The 18,805-nt window shown below is 52.3% G+C and overlaps 1 protein-coding gene across 1 annotated transcript in view; it reads left to right on the plus strand.

Moving 5' to 3' along the window:
- The window catches only part of Tgfbi (transforming growth factor beta induced), a 30,074-nt gene extending 11,873 nt beyond the window's left edge, over nt 1-18,201 (plus strand). The window contains exons 3-17 of the mRNA XM_006976758.3: nt 1,742-1,806; nt 3,218-3,378; nt 3,664-3,828; nt 4,091-4,237; nt 6,132-6,273; nt 8,910-9,122; nt 9,716-9,853; nt 10,399-10,544; nt 11,188-11,324; nt 11,969-12,099; nt 14,139-14,263; nt 15,244-15,346; nt 15,657-15,736; nt 16,800-16,824; nt 17,555-18,201. Of these exons, the coding sequence (XP_006976820.1) occupies nt 1,742-1,806; nt 3,218-3,378; nt 3,664-3,828; nt 4,091-4,237; nt 6,132-6,273; nt 8,910-9,122; nt 9,716-9,853; nt 10,399-10,544; nt 11,188-11,324; nt 11,969-12,099; nt 14,139-14,263; nt 15,244-15,346; nt 15,657-15,736; nt 16,800-16,824; nt 17,555-17,595 (1,819 nt within the window). The 3' untranslated portion in view covers nt 17,596-18,201. The remainder of the gene's footprint in view (nt 1-1,741; nt 1,807-3,217; nt 3,379-3,663; nt 3,829-4,090; nt 4,238-6,131; nt 6,274-8,909; nt 9,123-9,715; nt 9,854-10,398; nt 10,545-11,187; nt 11,325-11,968; nt 12,100-14,138; nt 14,264-15,243; nt 15,347-15,656; nt 15,737-16,799; nt 16,825-17,554) is intronic.
- Nucleotides 18,202-18,805: the final 604 nt, after the last annotated feature.

The raw sequence follows: 18,805 nt of genomic DNA on the forward strand, positions 1-18,805 counted from the left end.
GAATTGTAGAGCAGCTGCTTTAATTATGCTGCACTCTGTGGTTCAGGAAATAGAGGCCACAGAGAGAAGTGGGTTCCCAAGGTCACCCCACTAGTCATGGAGGGATCCTAAGGTGAGCCTCCTCATCCAGGACGGCTTCTCCTACACCACTCTGCCTTGGCAAGTTCTTCAGCGGCGGAGATGGCACACATTCAGAAGCTAGCATTGTGGGTTGGCCAGTGTCAGCCCTGATGTCTGTCTAGTTCTTTAAGTACAGGGATTCAAGGTAAGAAGGGAGAGGTGTGTGTGTGGGGGGGGGGGGTGCTGCAGAGCAGGATGCCAGAGGGTGGAGAGAGCAGGACACGGACTAATGTGTAGCCTGTTGTGCCTCTGTCTAGGGGGTGGCGTCTGTCTAGCCGAGTGACACCTGTAGCTCCCTGGCTGTCTGAGAACCTGAAACCTCCCCTGGGTAACAGATGACCATGCTTCATCCTCACGTAACTGAGTCTTTCCTGAACTGATTCCAAAGGAATTCACAGGAGCCAGCAGCCTCCTCAGCCCACACTCCTCCCCACCCCCACCTCCACCCCCAGCACCACCCCCCAGCACCACATCTCTTCCCGCCTGCCTGCCTCCTTTCTGATGATGTCATCCCTGAACGAACAAGACTGGCAAATCTCTAAGATACAAGAAAGAGAGGGAAACTGGATTGTTTGCATTTGGCTCCAGGCCTTGGGGGAAGGGGCAGGGGGAGAGGGGGCTGCACATCTGTGGGCAGCCGTGAGCACAGGGCTTCAGGCTCCTCTAGCTGCGATGTTATTTGAAACTCTCTCAGCTTTGTGGGGTCCTCAGAGTATCGGGGTGGCTGAAGCATGTTTTGTGAAGTCCCGACAGCAGCCAGCAGCCCACAATGGGCTCCTTGGAAGGAGGAGAGCAGACAGGCTTTAGTTTTCTGAAGAAATGACTGTTAAGTGCCCTGCACATCTTATGTCATCCAAATGCAGAGGATCATGCAAATTGGTGCTATTGGGGCCTCTGGAAAGACAATGGCAAGGTTGAAGATGAGGGTAGGTGGGAAGTAATTTATAAATAATCACTAAGATGTCTTAAATTTGAAACTGTAAACATGTTTTTAATACGTTTTTTAATGTAACTAAATAGCAAAACAAGTGCTTCATGAAGAGGCGCTCTATTTTCGTTTGCAAGTAAAAACCAAGAGAGCACAGTGATCACCCATACTCTGCCTTTTGGGTTATTAAATTAAGTTCTAGAATAGCAGAAGAGAGACAGAAACCACAGCCCCTCCACCCTCCACACATGCATTTTACATGTGTGTTGAGACCCAGAGAAGAGGTAGGACTGTAAGGATGAGGTAGGTTCAGAGCTAGAACCCACACGGGGCTTTCTAGTCCCCCCAGCTCCTTCCCCAGAACACCATTCATCTGGTTGCCTGTGCGTGGTTGTTGGAGGTCATTGCTGGGTGAGTTATGTTTCTGATTGGGTTATTGAGTGTGCCACCTTCACCTGGTTTCCCAGTCAGTTGACAGCTGGTGCTAGCAACCATCAGAAACATTTTACAAGGCTGAAGTGAGGTGCTCCTGGCCACTGATCAGGACAATCATGATAGAGCACACGCTGTCCTAAGAGTCAGGGCGCTGTGCCTGCCGCCTGTTTTCTGTCGTCCCTGTGACATTTCTTCCCTGAGGACATCTGGGAGGAAGAGTGATGTGCTGAGGGACATACTCCTATATCTCTCTTTCAGAGTCATCAGCTATGAGTGCTGTCCTGGCTATGAGAAGGTCCCAGGAGAGAAGGGCTGTCCAGCAGGTGAGTGAGCCAGGCCCTGCCTGTGGGTGGATGGGACGGAAGGGCAAGAGGAAGAATTATCCTGCAAAAGGCAGCAGAACCACAGCAGAGTGGGGGGCACAAGGTTGAGTTGTCCCTCCCATGCGCTCACTGAGCCATGAGGTGCAGAGGACGGAGGTGAAAACAGCACCTCTCCCCCACTACTCCTGACCCTCACCAAGCAGGTGGGGAAAGGCCACTCCACTCTGTCCAGCCTCTTCCCAGTGGCTGCAGGCTCTGCCCTTGCCTCAGTCTCTGGCAGGGATCCTCGGAACATCTAATTAGGGTGATCCGTTAGCCCTTCAGGGGCTCATTAGCCCTGCTGGGGATCAGCCAGGATAACAGGTCTCTGGCCTCTGGACCAGCAGGAGGAGCACAGCAGACCTGGTGGGCTCACCCATAGGCAACAAAGGGGCCCACAGACCCATAGGCAACAAAGGGGCCCACAGACCCATAGGCAACAAAGGGGCCCACAGATGGCCACAGTCAGCCAAAGATGGGGTGATACCTGTGAATCGTATCAGAACCTTTAGTGCCACACAGCAATTACTCAGGGTTTGCATTTGTCTTAGCTTTGAAATTCAAGGTAGTTTTTAAATTAAGATATGAACAGGAATTTAAAAAAGAAAGCAATTTGACTTAGTGTCAAGATCATGATGATGTAGTTAGGTGGCCAGTGCCATAGCATCACTAAGCAAAGCAGAGGGCAGTTGGAGAGATCAAAAGGGATAAGGGCGTTGGCCTGTGGGGGGACTCAACTTTGGGGTGATAGTCTCAGATTACTTAAGGATGAACACTAGTCTGTGTATGTGCACACATCTGCTATCCCAGCTCTCAGGAAGCTGAGTCAGGAGGATCACCGTGAGCTGAGGGCCAGCCTGGGGCTCCACAGTGAGTCTGTCTTAGAAAGTGAACAGACATCCAGTTGCCATCTAAGAGGGCCGTTTCCAATGGCAGGCAGTTCCTGAGAAATGCGCAAATGACCCGGAAGGTTTACACTTCTTTCACACTAGCCAAGCTGTCGGGGAGTAAGTGGTAACAGCTAGGGAAGTCTGTGAGACCAGTCGGGAGTTTCCCTCTTGCTTCTGCCTGCTTTATCCAAACACACAGGAGCAGAAGCTTTGCTCTGCTGTGCTTAAAACAATTAGAAACTCCCCGCTAGGCTGGTCCACACGGGGGGGGGGGGGAGCGGGGGGGGGCATTTGGCTCGCTCACGGAGTGGTTGGTTCTACGAAGCGTGAGTTTTAGGCACCTCCATCAACAGATGTCTGGGCTTCTCTCCACCCACCTGGCCTCCCTTTGCTCTGCAGCTGTGCCCACCATCCCTGCTGACAAAGAAACAGGGTAGGTGTGTATCCAGGATGGGCTCACAGCCATCCCTCTGCCTCTGCAGCTCTCCCGCTCTCTAACCTCTACGAGACTCTGGGAGTCGTGGGATCGACCACCACGCAGCTCTACACAGACCGCACGGAAAAGCTGAGGCCTGAGATGGAGGGACCCGGCAGCTTCACCATCTTTACCCCTAGCAACGAGGCCTGGGCTTCCTTGCCTGCGGTGAGAGGAGCCTCCTGCTCGGGGCGCTTGTCCTGGGAACTGCCTTTCTCCTGAGGCCTGGTCACACAGTGGGGTTCTCCTGCTGTGTCAGACACCCTTTCCCTTAACCCCTGAGGGAAAGTTAAAGCGGGGCTCCCCGGGTGCCTTCCAGTGGCCTCATCTACCCACTGATGCTTATTAAAGGAGGGACTCTTGGCAGAAGAGGGGTGTGGGTCCACTTGGAGCCGGGGCCTCTCCCTTGAGTAGAGGGCTGCTGTCTCTTAACTGTCTGCCCTTTCTTTCTAGGAAGTGTTGGATTCCCTGGTAAGCAACGTCAACATCGAACTGCTCAACGCGCTCCGCTACCATATGGTGGACAGGCGGGTCCTGACCGATGAGCTGAAGCATGGCATGGCCCTCACCTCCATGTACCAGAATTCCAACATCCAGATCCATCACTATCCCAACGGGGTAGGGGCATGCCCAGTTACCCAGCACCCAGCACTGTCCTCTGTCCATAGCAAACCCTCCCCTGGCCCACCTGGGGTGTTTCTTTCTAGGGTTCTATCCTGTGGTGTGATAAACGGTGACAAGCCCTTGCCTCCTGGGTCTTCTCTACAGACCCTCCCTGCTCCCACTCGGCTCCCAGCTGTGGACCCACGGTCTGCCCTTCCTGGAGTTTGCCCTTCCTCAAGCCTCTTGTATTGCTCACCCTTGCTTCTTCTCCGGACAGATTGTCACAGTGAACTGTGCCCGGTTGCTGAAAGCTGACCACCATGCAACCAACGGTGTGGTGCATCTCATCGATAAGGTCATTTCCACCATTACCAACAATATTCAGCAGATCATTGAGATTGAAGACACCTTTGAGACCCTTCGGGTAAGGGACCACTTTGAGTAGAGGCCCATGCTGGGGACAATTGGCTTCCCCAAAGGGGCCTGAGGATGTCCCAAATGTGGTTATTTGGAGAAGATACTAATGAGTACTGAGCTTGACCCATTCCAAGCAATGCCCCTGTTGCAAAGATTTCCTTTCTTTGGTTATTCTGGATAATCCAGCGGTCTGTTACAGTGGTAGACAGTATTCTGAGCCTTAAGGCTGAACTGTAAAGTCCAGAAGTATGAGGGCCCTCCTTCCTGATGCTCCTTCCCACACAGGACACTATTACAAATGGCTCATCAGCTGGTGTGGTGTTTCTAGGCCATATGTCCTCATTCCAATGTGTCTGGAGTATAGACCTTGCAGAGAGTCTGCTGCTGTGACTCAGAGTGTAGTCTTGATTCCTGAGCCGGCCCCTGACTGCTCTGGCTGAAGGCATATGTCTAACAACTGGAAAGGCCAGAGGTTTCCTGTTGGCACTGGCCACACAGGAGGAAGTGGGCAAAGGCTGCCATGTCAGGGATTTTGCCTGATTCAAGGAGAACTTCCTAACCACAGAGTACACAGTGGGAGTGGGACAGCCCCTCCCTGGAGATCTCCAATGCAGAGACAAACACACACCAGCATGGGTGCAGAGGGGCCTTGGCATTTGGGGAGAGCTCTTGGCTGGCTGAGGGAGGCCCCAGGAAGTCTAGCTCTTTAACGGCTTCTCCCTGCCTCTTCTGGGTCTTCAAGGGGCTGTTACCCCAAATTTGACAGCGCAAACTTTCGTTATCAGCACAGAGTCCTATTGAGTAGCTTCCCCTTACTGTTGGGATTGACAAAAAAAAAAAAAAAGATTTCCTCTTTCTTATTCCTTTAGCCCTCCCTGATACCCATGTGTCCTTCTAGTGCATGCTTCTTAAACCCTGTCACTTCCAGGCCTAGGTGCCGGGGGACACAGTGAGCCAAATGGCTTCTATTCTTTCTGGGAAGACAGATGAGATGTGAACAAGGCAGGACAGTGTGATGAGCTTGGGGAGAGTCAGCAAGTGAATGGTGGGTGGGCAGTGTAGCCCAAGAGGGATGGCCAGGGAGAGTCAGCAAATGAATGGTGGGTGGGCAGTGCAGCCCAAGAGGGATGGGCAGGGAGAGTCAGCAAATGAATGGCAGATAGTGTAGTCCAAGAGGGATGGCCAGGGAGAGTCAGCAAATGAATGGCAGGTAGTGTAGCCCAAGAGGGATGGCCAGGGAGAGTCAGCAAATGAATGGTGGGCAGTGTAGCCCAAGAGAGATGGCCAAGGAAGGCTTCTTTGGAAGAAATGCTTTGAGTGGAGAGGCTGAACGATGAGAACATCCCAGGCTACACAGCCCCAATGCAGAAGCACCGCTGCTGAAGGGAAGCCTGCGGGCTGAAGATCCTGCAGGCCTTACAGACGGGGAGGCTCTCTATCTGAGCGCAGTGAGAAGCAGCTCCGGCTGCTAGGACATTGTTCTGGATGCTGTGTAACCCCGAGTCATGTGATCTTTACCCTCCATAATTGTAAGATTATAGCTGGGAGACATGACAGTCAGGCTCACTGTCTTTTGAGAACCTATGCCAAGAGGAATGGCATTTTGGTCAAGGTTTGAAGGAATAGGAGTCCGAGAAGCAAAGAGAGAGAGAGAGGCAGAGGGAACTACTGGATAAAGATGTAGAGGTGGAATGGAGCGAATCCATCAACACCTGAAAAAGAGCCAATGTGGCTGGAGCACAGGCTGGGGCTTGTGGAGTCCATGTTGACACAGAACTTCAGCCAGGCTCCTCTCTCGCTTGGGACTTCCCTAAATGTCTCGGGTCCCCAAGGGAGGCATAGCCAGGATGTGTGCGTCTTGCCAGGTGGGCCTAGGAACTTTTCCTCCCTTCCCCACACAGGCTGCTGTGGCTGCATCAGGACTCAATACCCTGCTGGAGGGTGATGGTCAGTACACACTCTTAGCTCCAACCAATGAGGCCTTTGAGAAGATCCCCGCTGAGACCTTGAACCGGATCCTGGGTGACCCAGAGGCCCTGAGAGGTGAGCAGTCTCAGCTCATGTTGCTGCCTCCTTAGAGGAGCCCAACGGAGCCCTGGCCTACGCTAATGCCACAGTTTCAGGATGTCCATGGCAACCCTGGCTTGTGTTGTTCTCTGTGGCCATGTCGCTGTGGAAGCCAAGCAGAGCCAGTTCTGGGGGTCCCCAGCTGACCCTGGCTAAATAAAGGCAACAAAACTGGAGTGGCCCGAACTGTCAGGTGGATGGGTGATGCTTACGCAGCTTGGAGGAATCAGGTGTGGGTGGCTGGCGGTGGCATCCTTCAACTGGAATCATCTTGGTGACCTTTTAAGTCTATCTTTCTATGTCTGGCCAGAGGCTTCATGGGTAACCAAAAAATAATAGTTAGGAATCAGTAATGGTCAGCTGATTTCCATTGCTGGTTCCATCTTTCAGCTCCTAAGTTAGGCGTGGAAGGTAGATTTAGGAGTGTTCCCACTCTTACCTCACCTGACCGACCCCCTTTAATTCTAGGACTTCTGGAGGATCACTAGCACTAAGCTGCCCAGTGAACCTCTAGACCCTGTAAAGTCCACATTCTTCCTCCCAGACATCACTAGGCATGACTTCATTGACACCTACCTTGGCAGTGTACCATGTAAGATGCCTAGTGCTTTACAGACACCCTCTGCATTTAAACTCTTCAGGCCAGGCAGGGGAGGACGGGCCAGGCAGAGGAGGACGGGGACACTTCAGAAAGCACAGATGGGGGCTGTACCAGATGAGTGTTGTCCTTTAAAATGCCTATTGTGGCCTGAGAACTGGTACCCCGCAGCGAGGACAGCCCGAAGTGTGCCTTCAAGAAAGTCAAAGTCGGGTAGGCAGAAGGCTTTCGAAGAAGCTGTTGAGATGGTCTGGTGAGTGCAGTGAGGATGGGCGAAGCGTCGAGGGCTAGGAAGCTTCCCGGAGAGGTGCGGCTGCATCTCTGCACACACGCCTGATAGAGCCAGATTACAAAGAGCAAAGACTTCCTTTGGCTCACAATCTTGGATGTGTTATTGCATGATCACTTGACCCCATGGCTTTCAAGCCTGTGGCTTTGGAGGTTGGGCACCAAGTGACCTAAAGACCTCTCACTGGCCCTACCTTTTAAAGTTGTCACCACCTCCCAATAGTACCACCCTAGGGGCCAAACCTTTAACATAGAGGCCTTGGGGAGGGCAGGGGGCATTCAGCATCTAAACTATCACGTGCATCAAAAAATCCCTTGTACACAGCGCATTTTTATAGTCGCTGATATTGGAACTCAATTACAGACCCCAGCTATAGAGGCCTTTTGTTTATCTGCTTCTTCTATGCAGCAACCAGTTTGCTCAAATCAGGGGCCCGCCCTCTGCTGCTATAGCTGCAGACTTGAAGGCAGAGGGGTGGGGTCTACATCAGCAGTGCCCGGTTTTGTCTCTAGGTGCTTGACAGGCAGGCAGGAAGCAGCCCCGGGCTGGCATATTTTGTTTGAAGCCTGACTTCTGGTCCTGCTCTTCTCACACCCGTGTGGCCCCTACTTCACCCCAGGACTTCAGTTTACTTCTCTAAGAAGCATGATCCCCCAAAGGCCTCATTCCGACAGGGCTCACTGTGTAGCCTAGGCTAGCCTCCAATTCAAGGCAGTCTTACTTCTGAGTGCTGGGATTACAAGCATACCACCTTGCTTGGCCCGGCACAGATTTGTCCCTTCTCTGCTGACTGAGTTGGGTCAGTACTGGTTCTCAGAGTCTGTTTCCAGAATTCTGGTGCCTCTGTCAGCCTCAGAGCTTCCTCCGAACTGTGACAGGGCAGTTTTGGTTCCCACGCTGAAGGATAAACTGAAACTCCGCTCTGTGGTGAAGCTGAGACAAAGGACCTTGGTGACATTGGAGAGCAGCATCTGGGAACCTGTGGACTTGGGGAGAGGGCAGGGCATGTCCTTGACTGGTCCCTGCTGCTTGCTCTGCACAGGGATCCTAAGTGACCCTGAGATTCTGTTAGAGGTGTGAATGTGGAGGCTTCACCTTATGACTGCCCCGACACCTGCCTCTAAAGTAGTGTCTAGACATATGAGTAAGCAATGGTTGCACCATCCTCTAAGACAGATCCCGGCCACCATTAGACCTTGGGGTAAGATGAACATAAGCCAGGAAACAAGACATACAAGTAACTCACAGCTCTCCTTTGGGGCAGTTTTCATCATTTCCTGCCGCATTCTAATTAATGTCTTATAAAGGCCTAAGACATAAAGACCCACGGTGGGCCCAGTGGAGGTTTCCCCTTCTCCCTGGCCCGTTAGGAGAATTCACCCTGAAGCCCAGTGCTTATGAGCTAATGGTTGGTGTTTCACTGTCACGGAGAGGCCTGCATTTCAGGCCTAGGAGACAATGCCAATCTCATCTGTTTACTCATAAGGAAGATGAGACTCAAGGGACTCAAGCAGGCTAAGTAGCTGGCCCAGGATCCGCAGCCAGGGGATTTAAACCCAGGCAGTCTGACCACAGAGTCCCAATGGTTTTAGACAGTGATAGGCAAGAGATGAGGATGTGGTCCCTGTGGTACCCCAGCAAAGTCCTCAGCCACAGGCAGGCTGGGAGTCGGCCCCTCCAGACAGGCCATGGCAGGCGCTAGACCTGTGTCCTGTTCTGCCACAGACCTGCTAAACAATCACATCCTGAAGTCAGCCTTGTGTGCTGAGGCCATTGTCGCTGGAGTGTCCATGGAGACCCTAGAGGGCACCACATTGGAGGTGGGCTGCAGTGGAGACATGCTCACCATCAATGGGAAGGCTGTCATCTCCAACAAAGACGTCATGGCCACCAACGGTGTTATCCATTTCATTGATGAGCTGCTCATCCCAGATTCTGGTAAGTGAGCCTCAGGGCCTCTGTCCTACCCAGCTTCCTCCCTCTTCAGTCACCCCTGAGGCAGGGCCAGGCGTATCCAGCAATCTTTTGGTCCATTCCCTGCCCTTGGTACAGTACACAGCCCCGTACCTACCATGAACCTAAGGTCTATGGGAAATGTGAACCAGACACTGTCCTGAGGCAACCAGGAACATTTTAGGGTATCTAGGAAAGGAATGAGACTCCATCCTAGAGCTCTTTCTAGTCTGCATCCTGTGGTTGGGCCCAAAAGGCCATTTGTTGATGTCATAGCATTTTCTCTCCTTAGAGAACCCAAGGCCACTGGCTCAGGGAAGAAGGCTGGATGGACTTTTGATTTCCATTCAGAAAGGAAGCCAGTCTCTTCCTATGGGAGTATCTTCAGAAGTGGCTACACAGGCCACGCTGCCTCTTCTCCCCAGTCAAACAGGCCCAGGCCAAGCCAGTCTGGGGCCTGGGACTGCTGCCTGCTACCAAGCGACTGTGGTTCCTGCCGATGTCCATCTGTCTAGGGTGGACCGTGACATATACACATGGCCCTGTTACCTTTTGAACTCCATTTCTCCTTCTTGTAGCCAAGACACTTCTTGAGCTGGCTGCAGAATCTGATGTGTCCACAGCCATTGACCTCCTCAGACAAGCTGGCCTCAGCTCACATATCTCTGGAAAAGAGCACTTGACCTTCCTGGCCCCTCTGAACTCTGTGTTCAAAGGTAACATGGGGAACACATTCTGCTATTCTGTTGTCTCTGGGACAGCTGCCGCATCCCTACAGCACTTGCCCTGATTTACAACAATAGCCTTGGAACCTTCTGCCTACCATAGTCCAAAGCAGATGTGACTCTATCAGAAACTTTGGACTACCCATTGTTTATCTGAAACTGCCAAAAATGTACCGGGGAATCTTTTCCTCAGTACTCAATATTTCGCATCTGGCGGGAGAATGGAGCAGGCTTCGGCTTTTCGTTTGCAGGGTCAACATCAGTGTATAAGGGCAGAGGTCAGCTGAGCTACCACCATGGGGATGGCAAGGAAGACCCTCTCCTCCCTTTGAGGGCAAAAGTACAAAACCCCTCAGTATCTACAGCTACTTTTTTCTATAATAGATGCCAAATATTAAGGGATTTTGGCAGCCACGCTTCCTCTCTGTCTCCCTTTCCAAACCACGAGGGGGATGGGCTTTCTGCTCTGTGTGTCTCGTCATCCACTCCATCTCAGGAGCCTGACTCTCTGGATCTGTCCACCCCTTTGCTTGCAGATGGTGCCCCTCACATTGATGCCCAAATGAAGACTTTGCTTCTGAATCATATGGTCAAAGAGCAACTGGCTTCCAAGTATTTGTACCATGGACAGACACTGGACACCCTGGGTGGCAAAAAACTGCGAGTTTTTGTTTATCGGAATGTAAGTTCTAGGTCCTAACTCACGCCCCTTCTTTGGCTTTGGCCCTACAAAATGTTTTTTCTTTCTTCTTTTTTTTTTAAAGTCTTCAATAGCCAGGGGCTTATGTAAGAACTGGCTTCTAATAAAGGGGAAGCAGTTTCTGGGAAGTCCCTGGTGCTCGAGGACACTTCCTCTCCTGCAGGCTTGGAGAATAAGGCTCCAACCTAACTGAATGGGGCTACCGGAGACCCAGCAGGATGGACAGACGGGGGAGAGCATGGAGACTTTGGGTCCTCCCAGGCCTCTGTGAAGAGAAGCCCCACGAAACTCAGCCCTCTTTGATCCAAGACCGTCCCATATGGGACAGGAAAGAGCACGGATTGCTCCTGGTCTGGGGCCAAACAGGACCGTTTAGCCAAAGATGTCCAGTGACTGGTGAAATGAACCAGTCATGAAATCATCTCTGGTTAAATCAACAGTGAACTACCTCTAGTCCGTCTGTTGATCTTTGTCTTGTGAGACTGATCTTGTCATGGAGTCCTCGTGTCATTTTATCAGAACCGCTATGCCCACCCTTCCTTGAGAAACACTCTGCGGGGGATGCCACTGGAGGCCCCTGCCAGAGAGGACAACCCCTTCCCTTCCTTTCCCCCTCTCTGTGCAGAGCCTCTGCATTGAAAACAGCTGCATTGCTGCTCATGACAAGAGGGGACGCTATGGGACCCTGTTCACCATGGACCGGATGCTGACCCCCCCAATGGGGACCGTTATGGATGTCCTGAAGGGGGACAATCGTTTTAGGTAACCATCCCAGGGCTGTCGAGTGGTCATGCTGGACCTCAACTCTTTTGTCCTACTTCCCAGGGGGTGACCTAACGCTAGTGACACACTGGTGTGATCATCCTTGGTTGGGGTGTGGAGAGGATGAGGGTCTCAAACAGGACTCCCGCCAGCAGTGTACTCCTCATGCCCACTGTACGGGGGGTCATTTTTATCCCTACACAAGGGTATCACTCACACCAGAAAGTCCCCTGTGAGCTAAGAGCCCAGGCTTTACGGACCTGTCGCACCTTCCTCTTTCTGCATTTTATTTATAGGCAGCTGAGGCCACTGTGTCCCTTTGCGTTCTTACCTCGATCCCTCTGATTCCAACTGCTAGTTCTCTAATGAGTGCTATCAAGCCAATGTTTCCCAGGCACTGACTTCAGCCATCTGCCCAAGGGCTGGGAGACTGGACCTCTGGCTCCCCAGGATCACACACTCAGCCGACACTGCCTCAGCCAGGCTCTGGGTCAGCCATGCTGGTTCTCCCCTTTCTTCTTCCCTGTGGCCGTATCTCCTGTGTGTAACACTGGTTCTCAGTGAAGACACGTGAAGTGCAGCGGTCTCCCCTCCTGCTGCCAGGGGGCACGGAAAGCAAACTGGTTTTCTCTGTTTGTCTCCAGCATGCTGGTGGCCGCTATCCAGTCTGCAGGACTGATGGAGACCCTCAACCGGGAAGGGGTCTACACTGTTTTTGCTCCCACAAATGAAGCTTTCCAAGCCATGCCTGCAGATGAACTGAACAAACTCTTGGGTAAAGAGCAATTTAAGCAGATATTCCAGCTTCTCTGAAATAGCAGGCCATCCAGGCCATCCCAGGAGACAAGTAATGCATTACAGAGGGACTTGGTGGTGAGGCCATGTTGTAGACATGTGGGCAGGATTAAGGGGGCAGCAAATGGGACAACAGTGGAAAATGGGGTGGGGTGAGGACAGGAGCCAGGGAGACTTGGGACAAAGGACACAGAAAACAGCCAGAGCCTTTTCCCTCATAGTAGGGCCATGGCAAAGGGGGGACCCGAGGGCCCCTCCCTTCCTTCCCTCTCTTGGGCCAGTTGACTTTCAGCTGGTTGTAGGAGGGCAGAGGTGATGCCACTCAGTTTCCTTGGACACAGTGCCAAGCAAAAAGAAATTAGCCACTGAGGTGTGCTTTCCACTGGGGGTCTGTGATCATGAAACCACTGACCTGCATTAAGTGTCTTCAGAGATTAAAAAGCCTTCCCTGGGCAACTCAGCTGAGGGTGGTGGCCAAGAAGGTGAGCGAGCTGCTGAACCTCTCTGAGCCTCAGTTTCCCCTTTAGACAAATGAGGTTGGCAATAGTTCCCAGCTCACTGTGATGCAGATTGAATGTAACACACAGGACAAGACACACGTTCCATTAACAAGACAGTGGTTTTGACAGTGAGATGGGATGGGGTGATGGACTTTACCTCTGATGCATGCCCACCCTCCCAGCAAGGTGAGCCGGGGTACAAAATGGACGAAAAGGAAGAGACTCAGCCAGCCTCAGAACAAACATTGTTTATGCCTCCCTTCCTGCAGGAGACCAGAAGGCTCAGGTTGCAGTCCGCAAGGAACTACATTTGTGTCCTGTTTAATTTTATTTATTGCCAAGCAAATGCCTGTGTCTGTGGTGCTGACGCAGGTTCCTGAGGAGAGGGGAGAAGTTCAGTCTGCACATAAACGTCCATCCTCTCAGCCCCATAATGGAATACTCCCCAGGAGGCCTGTGCCTGCTCCAATTCCCTCTTGTTGAGATGTGTGAGAATGGAGGAGGGGTGTGGAGAAAGCTTCCCAAGCAGCCTCCCAGCCCTAGGGGTAGGGTAAATGACACCTGAGGGGGAGAAGGTTGGCCCTGGTGTTGGGGACCTAGATAGGAGGCCCTAGCTTGACTTTGCACCTCTGGGCCATATTTTTGTGGAAGGGGAACTCGTACCAGCTTCAGTGTAGATGTCTGGGAGTCCCTCGGTACAGGGGGCCCTAGGCCCTAACACTGTATAGACGTGTTGATGACCAAATGAACTCTCTAAAACGTTTTAAATTTTCCTCTGGCTTTCCTGGTCCTGGGAATAGCCACTCATAAGCCCTAGGGGAAAAAAGCCATTGGCTGTCTATGGGAGGATCAGAGACCAGGGAATAGCTGGCAGATTTAGGTGCTGCCTCTCCTGTAACTTGGGCAAGGCATCGGATGCCTGCCCCAGTTGGCAGAGAAACTGATGTGGGCTGGAGGGAATGTTGTGATGTGCCGGGGAGGAAGGATGCTGTGGAGGGATCAACTGTCTCAGCCCTGACCTCATCGGCTCCATGGCTCCTCCGAAGCACAGCTGTTCAATCTTTCAAGTTCTCCCTCCAGGAAATAGCTCTCTCCAGCAGAAAATGCACTTGAGGGCATAATGTGTAAATATTTCACTACTGTGTTATAGTCGGCAGGAGCCATGTCAATGGTGAAGCATCCCAGATGCCGATGCTGGAAAGGTCCCTGGCTTTCCAGGCAAATATTTAGCTCATGGAAACATGAGTCATACACGTAGAGGAGTATGGATTAACTCCTTCTCAGCTGCCACAGAATTCAGCTTAACTTAGCTGCCTGCTGGCTACAGGGCCAGCTCACAGACACACTTGTCTGCTGACCGTTAGGCAGAGTGGACCATCATCTGTGCACACAGTGGGTACTCAGTACACACTTCTGCTGGTTCAGTGGGTTGTCCTCAGGAGAAACCACGGGTATCTTCTCTTGTCCCTTAACCTCACCAGCCACCACTCTTGTGCTTAACAATCCCACAATCTTACAGCAAATGCCAAGGAACTTACCAACATCCTGAAATACCACATCGGTGACGAAATCCTGGTTAGCGGAGGCATCGGAGCCCTGGTGCGGCTGAAGTCTCTCCAAGGGGACAAGCTGGAAGTTAGCTCGGTGAGTACGTCGAGGGAAGGTTGGCTGCGTGCTGCCGTGCCGTCTTGAGGACACGCCTCACCAGGCACACAACTTTTAAGATGCTAACTGAACCTCTGAGTGTGGTTTGTCCAAAGACAGAGAGGAGAGAGGAACTCCTGAGGGATGCCAAGGAGTTATAGTTAGATGTAAGAACTTCCAGATGTTCGGGGCAATAGGGCAACTGATGCGGATTGTGAACTTCAGGAAGTGGGAAGTAGTTACTCATTGTGAGAAGTCGGTCCCCTGCCTTCTTCCCCAGTTCCAGTCCCTGAAGCCAGGCTCGCACTGAGCTATCCCATGACTGGCATCTTAAGAGGCCCTTCCATTCTGGCGCTCCTCTGGGAGCCATCTCTAGCTGTGTGTTGAGGGTGGTGCTCAGCTTTGGAGCTGTGTTGAAAGTGTTTCTACCTTGGAAAGAATGCAGCAGCCTCACTCAGCAGAGGCCATCCCTGTGATAGGCGCTGGTGGCTGTCTGCTCCTTTCTCTGGATCTTTGGTGTCCCTTGCTCAGCAGATCCTTGGAGAGCATGGGAAGACATGGGAGGAAGGCTGGGAGAGATCTCTTTAACTCAAGGTCACTCAGGGTCTCTCAGGATTGAGTTTCACCTGTTAGAATCCTGTCTGTCGCAGGCACAGGGGCTGTCCAAGAAAGCATTCACCCCGAGGCGACCTCCCCACCTCCGTAGTTTCAAGGGGCTCTGTGGCCTTTCTTGCACCTCAGCTCTCACTTCTATTGGGAGACAGTCTCCCTCCTTAGCCCCATCGGGTGAGGGCAGGAATCCTGCCGATTGTACTGCGCTGAGCTTACACAAGGCAGGGGGAGTCTGCAGTGGGGAAGGGCCACTGCTCACCAGAGAAGCCCTGCCACCCATGTGCAGTGTGGGTGTGTGGTCAGCAGGTGCCTGCTGAACAAATGAAGCCAGTCATCTCCACATTAACAACTGTTGTCTCTTCCCTTAGAAAAACAATGTGGTGAGCGTCAACAAGGAACCAGTTGCCGAAACTGACATCATGGCCACCAATGGCGTGGTCTATGCCATCAACAGTGTTCTGCAACTGCCAGGTGAGGTCCTCATCTGTGGTCCTAAATTAATGGTGCACATGAGTATGGCCTCCCTGTGGCTGACTGGAAAGTGAATGGGAGCTATGGTTTCAAGATGACACACTAAAGAACTTGAGGGTGTATTTCTTATTGAGTTGCCTCCTATCTTATCCCAACTCTTACATTTCCCAGCATGCATATTTACAGGGGTGCTGGTAGCAGACAAGGTCCAGACATGTGTGTGTGCATGGAGACGCTGGTGACAGAGGGAGCCGGGCTGTGTGTGCACTGAAATGCGGGTAGCAGACAGTGGGCTTTTCTTTCTCTCTAGCCAACCGGCCACAGGAACGAGGAGATGAGCTGGCGGACTCTGCCCTTGAAATCTTCAAACAGGCATCGGCATTTTCCAGGGTACGTGTTCTTCCACCAGAAAGCCGTGGGCAAGGAAAGCAGCCGTGGGATCCACCTTGCTCGTGGGGACAGCTCACTCGGAGGCCTCCAAATTAGTCTTCCGTTTTCCAAAGCTTACCCATCCTCTGCAGTGTGTGGCTCCTGTAGTGTGTGTGGAGCTGGCCTCCCTGGCCTCAGCCCTGTATGCCTCACCCAGAATCTCTCTCTTCCTGAGTTTCCTTGCTGGGTCCCCTGCCAGCTTAGAGCATGGTGAGGGGTCCTCTGAGTCAGGGGAAGCCCATTAGTAGGTTACTAAAGCTTTGGTTTCAAGAGAAGAGGCTTCAGGCTTGAGTCCTGACCCCAGAGCCTAGGCTGGAGCTCTATCTAACACAGCCCTCTACTTTTGAACAGAGATCTCCTCCACAAGGGCTCTGCACTCTTACTCTCGGGAGATGCTCCAGCTGATCACCACCCCCAACTCTAAGCTTTGGCCTCAGTGGAAAAGCCTCACTTGGGGTCCCCCAGGAATGTCTATCTCTACATAAGCCCACACTTGAAAGGGGGCTTGTACAACCAAAGGCCACCGAGCTAACGGAGGGGGTCTTTGAGGCCCATGGGCTCAGCGTTCCCCTTCCTCTTCCCCTCCTTCGCATTTGTTCTAAGTTGAGATGGCCAAGTGCACAGCCCCTCCCTACACAGGTTCAGTGACAATGTGTACTAGGAAACCTGACACCCGAGGCAGGCATGATACACAGCTACAGTCCTTCCTCTCTGGAGGACTGCCACAAGTTCCAGGTGATCCAGGGCTACATAGTGAGACCCTGTCTCAGAAAGAAAGAAAGAAAGAAAGAAAGAAAGAAAGAAAGAAAGAAAGAAAGAAAGAAAGAAAGAAGGAAGGAAGGAAGGAAGGAAGGAAGGAAGGAAGGAAGGAAGGAAGGAAGGAAGGAAGGAAGGAAGGAAGGAAGGAAGAAAGAAAGAATGTTGGGAGGTGGGAGGTGGGGAGGGAGGGGAAGACAGAGACCAAGGGGAAGGAAAGAAAAATAAATGAAAAGAAAGCCTGACCCATGACTGTTTGTTCTTTCAGGCTGCCCAGAGGTCCGTGAGGCTCGGTAAGTGTCTGGGTTTGCTGTCCCGTCTGGGCTAGTGAGCCCACCAGTCCCTAGCAGAGCCAATCTGCCGTCTGTTATCATGTGCAGTAAAAGAAGCCTGGCCCTCAGGGTCAGAGTAGCAAGGTCAGCTGGGGTCAGACAGACAGTCTAGTTTCCTTCTCTGTGACGTGAAGATAGCGGGGCGACAGCCCGTCGGGGTGGATGTGGCTTTGGGCTCAGGGAGCCTGGGAAGATTGCGCAGGGCTTGGCAGGCTCCCACGCTGAGGATATCATTCCGAGATGATAGATGAAGAAAAGCCAAAACATCAAATACTGAGTAAGACATGAAGTTCACCAACCCCAGAGGCCCCACTATGTACCAGAACAGGAGAACATGGCAGAGGGGCCTCATGGCTTCTGCCCATGAGATTCTGAAGCTGGACCCGATGGTACATGATCCCAACCTCTTGGTAGTTTGAGGCAGGAGGATTGCAAACCTAAGGTCTAGATAGGCTACAGAATGAGTTCAAAGCTATCTGATCAATCTAGTGAGATCTTGACTCAAAAGTAAAAGTGAAAAGTGGGCATGGCGATCACTCAGGGGTGAGAGATTTGCCAAGCATGCATGTGGCTCTAGTATCATCCCCTAGTATCACTAATTCAAAAAGACTAAGAGTCCCGGACAGATGGTGGCACACCAGACAGACGGGGGACACCTGCATCTCACTGGCTCTCATGCTCCCATTTTCAGCTCCTGTCTATCAGCGGTTACTGGAGAGGATGAAGCATTAGCAGGAAGGACCAAGGAGGAGTGTACTGCAGCAGCTCCCTGCCACTTTCTCTCAGTTTGCCAAAGAGACCATTGAATGTTTTGAAACCAAATCACACTTCAACATACATGGGCTGCACCGTATTGAGATCTGAGCCTTGGACAGGTAGGGAAGGGATAGAGGAGAGACAGGTTTTTGTTTTTGTTTTGTTTTTTTAGATTTTGATCCCTCTACTCGTGGTTGTTGACCCACTGAACATACAGATTACCTGGCTCTGACCTCCAGAAAGGACCTCTCCAAAGCATGGACTTTTCTGACTGTGCAGAGGGCCTGAAAAAGGGAACTGCAGCATTTCGGAGCTCACAAATGTGAATCAAGCAGTTCCACATTCTGGAAAGCCCTGGCATGTTTCTGTAGAGCTCTTGTACAGCTGGAGAAATGGCATCACGATAAGCTATGAGTTGAACTGTTTCTGTCAGACATGTCTTGTATCCACACGTGGCTTGGACACTTCTATATGGCCCTGCCCAGGTAGAAAAGAAAGGGTATATAGAACATGTAGAATACAGATTTCCTGAGTGTGATGGAGCCATGGTGTATTTGTAATAATAAAAACCAAAGAGATTTATGGCTGTGTGCTGGCTGGTGTCGGGGATGGGTTCTGCTCCTTGGAGCCTGCAAGCTGCTACACACCTGAAGCCCCCCAAGACCAGGTCAGCAAAGAACTCCAAGGGTGGGTATTGGTATGGTTCCAGTGACCGGCCCTAGGGTGCCCAACACAGCTGTGCGGTGTGAACCCCAGCCTTGGCCCTCAGATGTCCACACAGCTGTGCGGTGTGAACCCCAGCCTTGGCCCTCAGATGCCCACACAGTTATGCGGTGTGAACCCCAGCCCTGGCCCTCGGATGCCCAACACAGCTGTGCGGTGTGAACCCCAGCCTTGGCCCTCGGATGCCCACACAGCTGTGCAGTGTGAACCCCAGCCCTGGCCCTCGGGTGCCCACACAGCTGTGTGGTGTGAACCCCAGCCTTGGCCCTCAGATGCCCACACAGCTGTGTGGTGTGAACCCCAGCCTTGGCCCTCAGATGCCCACACAGCTGTACGGTGTGAACCCCAGCCTTGGCCCTCAGATGCCCACACAGCTGTGCGGTGTGAACCCCAGCCTTGGCCCTCGGATGCCCACACAGCTGTGCGGTGTGAACCCCAGCCTTGGCTGCGCTTATTTCCACCC

This window comes from Peromyscus maniculatus, chromosome 5, assembly GCF_049852395.1.
Source record: "Peromyscus maniculatus bairdii isolate BWxNUB_F1_BW_parent chromosome 5, HU_Pman_BW_mat_3.1, whole genome shotgun sequence".
In the NCBI taxonomy this organism is placed as follows: domain Eukaryota; kingdom Metazoa; phylum Chordata; class Mammalia; order Rodentia; family Cricetidae; genus Peromyscus; species Peromyscus maniculatus.